The sequence below is a fragment of the Watersipora subatra genome, chromosome 4 (genome assembly GCF_963576615.1).
Source record: "Watersipora subatra chromosome 4, tzWatSuba1.1, whole genome shotgun sequence".
NCBI classification, from domain to species: Eukaryota; Metazoa; Bryozoa; class Gymnolaemata; order Cheilostomatida; family Watersiporidae; genus Watersipora; species Watersipora subatra.
This window is the reverse complement of record NC_088711.1, coordinates 8,629,086-8,642,069: the sequence shown is the minus strand read 5'-3', so window position 1 is coordinate 8,642,069 and position 12,984 is coordinate 8,629,086. Positions and strand designations below refer to the sequence as shown.

The window sequence follows — 12,984 nt, the reverse complement described above, 5'->3', positions numbered from 1 at the left end:
GTATTATATTATATATAACTATGTACATATATTATATTGTATTATATATAACTTTGTACAAATGAAAATGTAAAAATTATATGAAAAAAGTTAGTTAAATGATAATCAGTAACCAAGTTTTTGCTAGCTCTTTCAGCGACACCTGAACGGAAATGTGGGCTAGGCAATGTCTAAGTTCAGTCGTATATGATGGTATAATCAGTGGTATAGCTTACTCTAACTTTTTAATTTCCATTAGTTTCTTTATGTTTGTTTACAGAATGCAATGTTTTGGGTAACATTGAATGTTGTGTGTTAGAAATTGCTTCTTATTGTGAGATACGTTGTGGAAGTTTCATCTCAACATATACGTAGACCATGCGTAGACATGGTTAGTTAGATAGAACACAGAACAGCTCCAACAGCTCACACCTATCTTATAATTGGCCTCATGAAGGTTTTTGTGAATAATTTAACTAAAACAGATTTTAAGTTTATTTGAGATCAATTACTAAGAGCAGAAGTTTTGTCTCAAGTCACCACCACAAAAAATGGGTTAAAGTAAGGAAAATGAGATAAAGGATGCGTGCCATAGAGAGGCCTAAATAAGATGTCAAATAAACATTTTTTAGGCAATATATTAATAAACATTGTAAAAAAAACAGAAATAACACATATGCCCTATCTGCTGATCAATAGAACAATTTGGTAATATTATAATCTCTTCTTAATAACTGCTATAAATGTAGCAAACACAAACACTGCTGGTGTTTGGTAATATGATATTTAATAAGTGACCAAATATACATCAATACGAAGACTTATCATTAATTTTTATTTTATACTGTCCATGATGGAGCTCAAATATACAATGGCTGTGTTACAACTTGAACAAGCAAATTAAAATATGTAAATCAAAATAATTTCCGTGTTACCATCCCATATGACTTTGTCTACAAAATCACATGCAGCATGGGTATAATCTAACTTGTAACACAGGCGTCAACTTTTAAATGATAGTTTTATTATGGTGATGAATAGATTATTTACTAAAATACAGGCTCCTTTATCTCTCTCAAATGAATAAATAGGGAAAAGCTTGCTAGTGATATGAAAGCTGATATGTGTTAACATGAGAGTGTTTAAACAATGACAAGTGAATCTAATTATTTCGTCCTAACATTTCTTCAAACTTTAAAATTTCCCAGCAGCAAAAAAATACTGATTTGACCTAAGCATATAGCTAGCAAGTGTGATTTGTCTCATGAACTAAACATGTACGTAGGTAGCAAGTTTGATATATCTCGCGTCCTCAGCATACAGATAGCGAGTACGATATATCTTGACATAACTTGCACGCAAGAAATTTCCGAGGATAAAAAGCGTTGGCTGGAATGCGAATATCTAGAATAGTTGACGTACTTTTATAAGTGAAGCTTGAGGTAGTCGAACATATGTTCATAAACAATCAGCATGATAGCTCCACCTGTAACAGAGATATGGCAGCTTCAAGCTTAGATCGACATTTCCAGAATATTAACGCATCTTTCTGGAATGCGATGAGATACAATTCTACGCCAAACGAATCCACAATTAGTAACAAGAGGTAAGGAATTTGGTAGACAGCCAGCTTATACCCGTTTAAAAATCTGCATTATGAAGTGACACGCAGCCTGCATTTCCAATGCACATGCTGCAGAGAAAAAGAGCCAAAGCAGCGGTAGAATGTGAATAACTTTGACCAGAGTCACAAAAGGCTACCTGCTAAGCAAGAGTTCCTTTGAAACTCAAATGTTTATTTGTTGACAACTAACTGCATCCTGGCCTACCTACATGTATAGATACATCTGACTGACCAACTAGTCTCAACAGAAGCCAAAATCAAGTCTACAGCATACCATCTCCTAGCAATAATAACACTCTCGCATAAACCAATACAATCCCTTCCTTTAGAGTGTTAGTTGGTTCACACAGCTCGATTCATTGGACAAGTTGACCTACGACATATTTAGAAGAAGGATATTTGTGAGTGATTTTTGCTGTCTCAAACTGCCTATGATAAAATTATATATAAAACAGCAAATCTGTCGGCACACTGACTGCACTAATGAGCATCACCATCAGTCTATCTGTTGAGTGTGAATGTACCTTCAGTGCTACCTGAGTTGAGTTAAGGTGGTGAGCAATATGAGCCTAGACTTATGTTTGTCTTACCAAAATCATTTTGTTTGTTTTAGAATGTAGATGGTCAATGATAAAATACAAAACACATATGCAGATACATAGTTATCACAATTACATGAGATTCTCAGGGTTCACCAAACAGCAGATCTATGACCGAGCCACTCATTGGTGAAATCTTAGACTTATAAGATTTGAGAAAGCCATGTAAATGACAGATATTTTTACGATGCAAAATTTAAAAGCAATAAAAATCTATTTTACTGTTTATTAGCCGATATATATAAAATATATATATAAATGTGAGTGTCGGTCTGTTCAGTTATAGCGATAATGTCTTAAGGATGAAAATTCAGCTTTGCAGAGGATTCGATCTCAAAACGCCCCCGACTGCGGACACAGGAATTACCTATTACACTACACCAACCTTTCCGTACTGAGGAAATATTTGAGCAAATCCTTAGGCAGCGCTTGTGAAAATACCAGCATGCTTGGCTTTCAGTTTGCGCGCTACAATAATTGAATACAGACAAAATTTTGCCTCTTTTCTTCATTTACAGTTTTTATGATATTTTTTGTTTTAATTAAAACTCATTTTTTATAAATATCTCCTATCAATTTTATTTAAAACATTCTCGTTTGAATGAACATTCTTATTTAATACGGATTAGTATACTAACATGCGCCATTTCCTTTTTTGAACAGACGAATAGTAAGTTCGTTACGCATGTTTATCACAAAAGTTCATTACAGTACTTGCTTCAAGTATTAGCTTAAACATTTTTTCCTTCAAACTCCGCGAATTCATGATTCACGTTATCTCTCCGCTCGGCCAGGCAAAGAACATTGTTTACCCTCGCGCACTTCGGGGATGCATTAATTCCGATACCATATTTTTACATTTGTACCAGCATGGCTGTATTCAAAATTTGGATGAATAGCTTCTACTGCAACAATCATCTTTTTTATACACAAACTTCTATGTACTCATTGTTATTATTAATCAGACATATTCATGATTTTTATTTTGTTTTCTCAGTTTGTACTCGTTGTATCAGTATCAAATCAATTTTATTGTATTGTAGCAGAACAGACTATCTAACTATTACTTGCTAACTATTTCACATTTAAATACCTTTGCTGTTGTCTTAGTTTTCTGTAAATTTTCTGAACTGCACAAAATGTGTTTTTCATGATATGAAGTTTTAGAAGATGTTGATTTTCCTTTTCATATAATAAACTTTGAGTAAACAAATAAAATTCTTTAGATATAACTAATTGTATAAGATTTCGTTGATTGATAAGCCTACTGAGGTACTGGGGAGTCTGCCACCCTAAAAAATGTGTAATACATCAATTTTCTACCTCCTGGTGAAGTGGAAATGAAAAAAGTAGGTGTGATTAAATATATACCGCAAAAACTGTATTTGAACCACCACCTTTATTTGAACGCCACCTCTATTTGAGCGCCACTATGTGAGAAGGGTTGAAAAATAGAGCACCACCCTTTAATCGAAGATCACTTCTATTTAACCGCCACTATTTGACATTTTTAATATTTATGAACCCATAATAGCAAGCGATCGGCAGAAAAGTGTCCCCAAAAATGTGCTAATAATGAATCGATTACACCAATAACAATTAATTCGCCAGTTGTTTCTATTCGTATCGAAGTCTGTTTTAAAACTCATAAGTCTTTAGGTTTTTCATTGAAAACTTTGATTGCAATGCCATAAAAAGAATTAGTAACTGTATCAGGCTAATAATAGTTCTTTGATTTTAATGCGGTATTGATACTTCAAGTTTTAGCAATTGCGATGCTTTGAACGATTTGTGATAGCCGCGCATTCGGCTAAAAGTTTATCATTATTTTTGCGAAAAGTTTATCACATAGCAACGCATAAAAGTTTTGCTCTACTAAAAAAATTGTTTGGACACTAATATCGACTAGTTTAGCAGTGCAGAAGAGGAGTTCAGGTCAGCAGGCACTGTGGAAGGTATTGAATAGCTAGATGATGAAATAGTTCCATACGAAAGCAACAATCAGAACGCTACCTGTGGAGCAAACAATGCTAATATTTTTGTTTCTGCATGTATTATAATTATGGTTTGTTTATGTCACTCGTTCTTGAATATATATTTGTAACATTTTATCGACTATTATTATAAAATTTATAAATTTGCTGATTTATAGCACATTATTTGATACCCTGATTGCGTTAATCTGAACTCAGCTTACAATGAATTGACGATCGTAACTCCTGTTCTGTTGCACATAAAAAGCCAGTTTTAACTGCAAACTGCAGGAAAACCTATCAATGAGTGCAATGAGCTTTTATGCAACCTTATTTAAAGTTCCAACAAATATCCACGCAGGCTATAAGAACATCATAGACTAATTGCAAGCAAAAGATATCAACCGGTAGAGACATGTACATGTAACAGTTTCCTCGTACATACGTATTTATTTAAAGAGTTGGAGTACAACAAGTTGGAAGCGAATTAGCAAATTTTTTGCATCCAAAAGGGTTAATGTTGCACCGCCCGAAGGAGAGCAAAATACCGGTGACATTCGATTCGCCCGACAAAGGGTTAAATTTATCTTCTCAACATTCTGAAAAGGTGGTTGAAAATACAACACCACCCTTTATTTGAACGTCATCTCTAATAAATCGCCACACTAAGGAAGCGTTGACAAATAGAATATCATGGCGTTCAAAGAAAGGTTTTACGGTAAATAGATAAACGCCTTCATTTAAGTTGGAATGGTAAATGTTGTATGTTAAATATAAGTGAATTTTCTGCACACAAACTTTTAGTGCCCGTGCAATGCCCGGTATTCACCTAGATTTTACATATAACATAGAATGATTTCAACATACAACTGTTGCAACATACAGTGGTTTTACCATACAATGATTTCAACATACAATGGTCTCAACATACAATGGTTTTAACAGAGTGTAGTTTCAACAGACAGTAGTTTCAACAGACAGTAGTTTCAACATACAACTATTTCAATATAAAGGACCCAAATTTTTCAATTAAATAACTTCATAGGTCAAGGTTTGACTGTATCGTGAATCAATACATTCGGTTTATCTTCTATAGAAGTTGCGTGGTTATTTTTAATATTTTTCTGGCGACAACAAATTGGCGCACGGATATCGCTGAAACTGCTTTACGCACTACATAGTGAGGCGTGGCAATACTATTCTCAATAGTGTTGGAAAAGATGTTTATTATCAGATGCTACGCTCAGTACCATTAAAATAGCTGGTGTACCACACATCCCTCTCCCCTGAGTATTCCATGTAGAAATGACATGTCTATATTTTGTAAAAATGCATGCTTACCAGGTCCAAGTCGCATTATCTTGGGCAGCAGGCCTTTGTAAAGGGCAGCAACTCTGAAAGATAAGAAACAAATATGTAGTTATAACAGTGAGAAAAGTGTCTAGCTAGCATCTCTTCTTCTCATCAGATATAGAAACACATTCTTTACCCATTCATTGAATCTTGACAACCAAAAGGTATAGGAAAAGGTGTGGCAAGCCTATTCTCACCATAGTAGCAAGCGTCTCACTGCGAACGATCACAAGAATAGAGATCACGTTGTATTGCATGAACTTATGCAACCGATAAAATTTCCAGATCATCACTCATGATGATAGAATTTAAAAATATGTTTGTTGACATATTTAAAGGTATACACTCCTACAATATATTGCACCGGTTTCTGGAAGCTCATTTAATTCCGGAACTGATCCATAAAACATGCATAAATGATTGCGTGGGAGCCATTTATATATATTAACCTAAATTTGACCCAAAGGTTTGGCGCTTGACTGTACCGATATCATTCAATGGTAAGGAATGAGCGTGTTTCACCTGTGTGCCGGAGAGCAATTGAACCTACTAAATGTATGATAAAGAAAGGCAATATGAAAAAGAGAAGTTAGAAACTTTCAATTTAAAGTTATATAGATTCATCTTAATAATGTCAACTCCATCACTACTAGCCAATATATCTTTCTACCGTTTTACAGCTACTGCTTCAATTCTATTAGTTTATACAATAAACTCAATATAAACACAATTAAAACATTGCAAGTCAATTTGCTTGTAAAATGTATAGTATTTATTTGGATTAGCCCAGCAATGTCATATTATACACCAGAGCACCAGCCATGACTAAACCTATGCGTGTAAAACATGATGGTGCTACGCATCACATCAGCGAAGGGAGACGGTATAAAATCAAGAGATTTAATTCAATCTGGTTTTGCTTGAGATCTATTTAAAGAAAGAATAAACTTCAACTTGCCCGGAATGGCGCTAACACAAGTTTTCCATCTAGCAGTGAGAGACACAGTAAGGTATTATTCCAGTACCATGTAGTGGGTGTTTTTGTACTCCCCCTCATCAATATTTACTCAGAAGAACCATAATCTTTTGTTAAATGCCAAGCAGACGATGCAAGTAGATATATTATTGTTATTGGTGATATAGTAGTACTGACTTATGCTTAGGGTATATATAATTAAAATAATGCAAAGATTTCTAGAAAGTCTCGTAAATACTGTAGATGTACCTCAGCTAATCTTTCACACAGAAAAAGGATGCTAGCAGAAGTTGATGCTATAATCAAGGATGAAGACTATTTAGGGAATCAAAGGAATGACGAACTTGCAAGAGTTGGGGAAAGAACTAGTTGGAACGATGAGAAAACCGCCATTACTAAAAGGCAGTGTTTCAACCATAGACCTACTAACTATACTTAATAGTTGGTATAGTTAATAGGTCTATGGTTTCAACACTGTGTCTAGATAGTGTCTCTGCAATCACTGTAAAGAGCAGCGCTTAAATAGTGGAATAACAGTAGCTTTTATAAGTTAAAGTCTAGTGTTAGTAGTGATGAGCTGTCAACAGCTAATGTGTGTGCAAGTAGTATACTGCTGTTTCAAATTAGAATGCCAAAACTAATTATAAAACTATAGTCGACATGTGATAACAAACATTATAAAAAGATTCGTTAGAACAGGATGTTATATTACACGCCCAGAGAAGATAATTTCTATGCTATCAATACAGCATTACATTCAACAAATTTGATACATGCTGTATTAGACATTACACTGATAGAGGGCAGACAAATCCTAAACGGACAAAAATGAGTTATATTGTAAATATGACCTAAATAACTTGAAGATTTATGTGTTGTCAAGTGAAGAAGCTCTGAAAGATATCAATCAATGACACAACTATTGACGGGTTGAATACAATAATGAGAAAATCTAGAAGGGGACATTAGGCAGAAGGTAATGGATTGGTACTCTCTAACAGAAGCGATTATCGAATGATGGAGAATATATTTCGGTATAGCTAGGCCTGGTTACCCTATCAAATGCGTGCAATAGATATACACAATGCGCGCATTGACGCAATAGAGTGTCTATATCAATATAGTTAAGACTAATCATACAAACACTTTATCCCACTTCTCCAGCCACACTTTTGATCACAGGTAAAAAGTAAATGTTAACGATACAAATCCGCTGTCTGTGGTTAATTGGCAGTACTCTGGTAAAACATTCTGATACCTTTTGGGTGGGAAATAGAGGTATCAGACGTCAGCAAACTTAACAGGCACGTATAGGTGTGGCAGAGCAAAAGTTAGTAATAGTATAGTTGACCTAGAAGCGTTATCAACGCCATTTAAGGCAATCACAAATTTCCAAACAATCCTCTCAATTTTTAGTTTTTTTTCTACCCTATCAGGACAAAAACTATACCAAATTACTCATTTTTACTTATTAACGATAGATTTAGAAACTAAAAGTGACATAATTTTAAATTGAGTCATTTTGATCTTTACTCATTGAGAGTTTACAATCGCCAGTCTATATCACTCTTTATCAGGTTCGAAGGCGAGAGTTTTAATACTCTGTCATACAGGAGGCTCAAATTTACAATGTTTGGCAAAGATTCAGGCACCGGAGTGTTATTTCAGAAAACGAGGAGTGTGGCTGCAGCAAGCCTGCACCAAAAGCAAAGTTTTTCGTTCTTTCTCAAGGAATAAAATCTGTTGAGAGTCTCACTCCAAACAATGAACTTTTGCCAAAACACACAAGAATATGTTGACTCGCTATCGAAACAAGATATGGAAGAGGCTCATAACAAACCCTTCAGCAGTCTCCGCCGTCTCAAGTCAATCTACTTATTGTGTAACCAATTGTGAAAAGCCATATCCATTTCACGCAGAACAATTATTGTTAATGTATTAACAAACTAAAAATAGCAGAGCTGTTGTAAATTGTTTACAATACAAACTCCTCCAATGCCAAGCCGGCTTTCATCTCAGCCACTCAAGCCATGGAAATATTTGGCATTGCCAGATCCCATCTCAAGATTAAGCAAGCGGCCAAGTGTCTGCCCATCCAGACGAGAACAAGCTGCATTCTCAGGTATTTCAAGTGTTTCATAGAATTATGTTTCTCTCCCACTTGATTATACTTCAGCAGACCGTGCAGCACCCTCCTAACTCATTCCTTAAACCATAACTGCCACGAACAACTTTTATCATATTTACTAGGTAAATCAGACATGCTGATTCCGATTTTGTAATCAAAATAAAGATTAGGCCACTAACTTTCAGAGTAATGAAGAACTTTTTATAGCGTTTTAATATCGGTCTCGAAAACAACACGATCGGCATAACAAGCTCCGCCCATAAATACTTGACGTAACCTAGCTTTTTAGGAACAGAAGTTACGTAGGTATGTTTAGACCGATTTAGAATAATAGAGATGGGTGTTTTAAAATTCATTAATATCTAAATTCAGCCTTAAAAATAATATCAGTCTTTTCTGAAAGGTAGATAAGCTATTTAGCATTGCATATTTAAAAAGCGCAATAACAACGCTAGCTCGTGATAAAACCGCGCTTTTTGAGCTCATTTTTCTCGGCGTCCAGCCCATTTAAACGTCATGTAACAAGCTGCGAGCAATTTTAAATAGTTTATATCCCTTTCATAAAAAATTGAAACTATTTTACAGGCTGGATTTAGATAATAATGGGTTTTAAGACACCCATCTCTATTATTCTAAATCGGACTAAACATTCCTAACTTCCGTTTCTGAAAAAGCTAGGTTTCGTCACATATTTATGGGCGGAGCTTGTAATGCCGATTGTGTTATTTTTGAAACGGATATTGAAACGCTTTAAAAAAGCCTAAATGACTTTGAAGGTTAGTGGACTAATCTTTATTTTGAGTACAAAATCGGAATCAGCGTGTCTAATTTACCTAGTAAATACGATAAAAGTTGTTCGTGACAGTTATGGTTTAAACATAACCTTTTACTATGGCGTAAAAGTAAAACCTGTATTTGAATGCCACTTTTATTTGAATGACACTATGAGAGATTTGGAAAATAGAGCGCTACCCTTTACTTGAATGCCACTTCTATTTGACTGACACTATTTGACACTCTCCATCTTTACGAACCCATAATAGCAAGTGATCAGCAGAAAAGTGTCCACAAAACTGTACAAATGATGACTCAATTACAATTAATGCTTTCATTGTTTCTGTTCGTATTGAATTCCGTTTTCAAACTCAAGTCTCTATAGTTTTCTTTGGTTAAAACTTTGAACGCAACGCCATAGAAATAATTAGAAACCGTGTCAGGCTAATAAAAGCTTCATTTTTTTGATCTCTTGATACTTCGATGTATGTGAAAAGGTTTTGCGCGTTTACGATGGAATCTGCGCTAGGACGTATTTTGAGGCTAATATTTTGAGGCTATTTTGATTCCACGCGTTTTTCTTTATTTGCGTGAGAGGTGTATTCTAAATGGCATCGCGTAAAAGCTTGGCTCGGCTAAAAATTGTTTGGACACTAATGTCGACTAGCTCTGCAGTGCAGAAAAGGAATCGAGGTCAGAAAACACTGTGGAAGGTATTGAACAGCCACAAGAATATAGAATGGTTCCAAACCAAAACAGCAATCAGAACGCAACTGGCTGAGCAAACAATGGTAATATTTTATTTTGAAAATGTAAATTTTGGTTTTAAAATGTTAATTTTTGGTTCTGAATATGTTATAAATATGGTTTGTTTGTCACTTGTTCTTGAATATATATATATATTTGTAGCATTTGATAGATTATTATATAACTTTTAAATTTTCAGATTTGTAGCCTATTATTTGATAGCATGATTGCGATCATAGATGATTGCGATACCTTCTACAATGAGAAACTGCTTACAATGGATCGACGTTCCCAACTCCTCTTCTATTGCACATTAAAAAAGCCTGTTTTGGCTGCAAACCGTAACAAACATATCAATGAGTGCAATGAGCTTTTATGCAACTTCTTGTTAAGTATAGTTGCAAAACGAAAGTATACCGTAAAATTTAGAATGAAATAGAAAACTTCAAAGCATCAATAAAGTGCAATACAGGCTATAAGATCATAGCAGGCTAATTGCAAGCAATAGCTATCAACTGGTGGAGACATGTATCAGCTTCCTCGTGCATATTTATTAAGAGATTTAAGACAAGTTGGAGATAAGTTAGCAAATTTCGTCCACTCAAAGGCTTAATGTCAACCACTAAAGGAGAGAGCAAATTATAGGCAACATTTGATTCGCCTGTGAAAGGGTTAAATTTGCCTTCTGTATATTCTGACGAGGTGTTTGAAAAATACAACGCAACCCTTTATTTCAACACTTTTTCTAATAAGGCACCATGCTAAGAGAAGGGTTGAAAAATAGAACACCATGGTGATTAAATAATGTTTTTTTCCGGTATATTCAAATTACAAAGGTCAATACCATGATGCTCAGTTACTAATACGAGTGTAAATACCACTTGGAGGCTCGACTGAACTTCTAGTTCTGGAAAAATGACTCAGAATGTGCAGTCCCAACATCTAACAACTTCGGCAACATGTACTTAGGTACATACATGTATCCTATGGAGTGTGAAGCTGGTAGGCTTCAATGTAAACGTTTGTGCTCCATGATATCAACATTTGGAAAAAAAATCAGAATCTATCGAAAATGAAAACAAATCAAGGTATCTACAAATATGACAGTAGCAAGAACAAAACCATTGATGGTACATGCTTAGTGACCTTCATAAAAAAGGTTTCCAGTATAGTAACCAGTATCAAATCCTTACTTATCTATAACAAAACAGAGGACGCCATTTCGACAATAGAAGCGTCTCAAAAAAACTAGAAGCTTTCTGTCAATTTATCTACACTTGGAAAATCTTTTCAATGGTAAACAAACTAAACTAGTTCACAATGACCGAAGGCTTCTACCAATACGAGGTGTCCGTCAACCAATGTCCTCCAAATATTGTACATACAATGTAAGCATGCATCTCCATAAAAACTTGTATTTTTGAAATCTAATCTTGGTCAGTAAAATGGGAACCTAATCATTGATCAAATGAGCTGTTGGCTGCCAGCGTCAATAATTACTCTGTTGTTACTCATTATCTAACTAGCGCAACATGAAAATATAACATACAGTCTCTAGTCCCGCTATTATTTGCATGGATCACCTTGAGACATAGATATTTATAACGATTATTTTCCAGGAATATAACGAACATCCGTACAAGCGTACAGTCATTAGACCATCAATGTACTTGTTACAGGAAACAACTGTAAGGCTCGTGACGATCAGTGTCTAATCTTGATACAATAAAGTAAACATGGTGTAGTAAATATCAAAACACTAATGTTTTGATTTCTCTGCTTGACCTCTGAGTGACTATGAGTACAGGTTAAGTGCAGCTGATGACCGCTACAGAGATTCTGATAACAAAACTATAAAACATCAGCAAGTCAATAAGGCCAAAAAATGAATTCAGAATTTTTTTTATTAAAAGACACTTATTAGCATAAAATGTTTTCTCAATTATAAGGTGTGAAACAAAACTTAGTTGAGTCAATACTTAATATGATAGAAACCTAGAAATGAAAATGACAGAACTGTGGGCCCTGACAATACTTTGTGAGCCAATTCGGTTCGCACACTAATGACCACAGGCTATAAGTAATGAATTTGCATATCTTGAGCTCTCACTCTTCTAAACTGGTAGACTAAATCACAATAACCGCAAGCTTCTACCAACATGAAGGGTTAATCAGCCAATCAGTTCTTCAAATATTATACATTCAATATCAGCATGCATCTCCATAAAGACATTGAGAGGCTACCAAAGATTAAGTTGCGTGTATGAACAAAGAATATCTAACACTTTTATGGAAAGGTATTTGAATATGGCCATGTATCACATCATGTTTTACCAAAAAATATTCCAAAGCTAAACTTAGGACCATGATCTAGATATGTATATAGCCAAGTTCTTTGTAGTCAACATTTTATCGTGTAATAAAACTGTGAATTACATTTGAATACTGTACTCGATTTGATGAAACAAGCCAGATTAGATATGAGTGCTCAAATAGCTTACAGCATATTAAAAGGAAAAGTGTTGCTTTCACGGTAGTTTTATTTAAGAATTTATAACATTTAAAAAACAGTTTCTCATAGAAAATCACTGTGTGCCAAAGCTATCCATTTTTAAAATTTCAGTAAGCTATGAAGCAAATATTGGATCGAACTTATAAATAATAAAATAATACAATACACTTGGTATTATGTAACTATCATAGAGTGATTTTCACTCAAGGTATTTTATCTGTCCTACCTATGAATAGTGATAGATCGACTTTATTCCTCGAGTTGCATGTCAAATCTAAAATTATTTAACTACTTACTGCCAAAGCTGCCAAACATACAG

General features: G+C 34.6%; 1 protein-coding gene across 1 annotated transcript in view; it reads right to left on the bottom strand.

Moving 5' to 3' along the window:
- Nucleotides 1-693: 693 nt before the first annotated feature.
- The window catches only part of LOC137393349 (mitochondrial 2-oxodicarboxylate carrier-like), a 33,308-nt gene continuing 21,017 nt past the window's right edge, over nt 694-12,984 (bottom strand). The window contains exons 8-9 of the mRNA XM_068079861.1: nt 5,517-5,569; nt 694-1,465 (exon numbers count right to left, since the gene is read on the bottom strand). Of these exons, the coding sequence (XP_067935962.1) occupies nt 1,404-1,465; nt 5,517-5,569 (115 nt within the window). The 3' untranslated portion in view covers nt 694-1,403. The remainder of the gene's footprint in view (nt 1,466-5,516; nt 5,570-12,984) is intronic.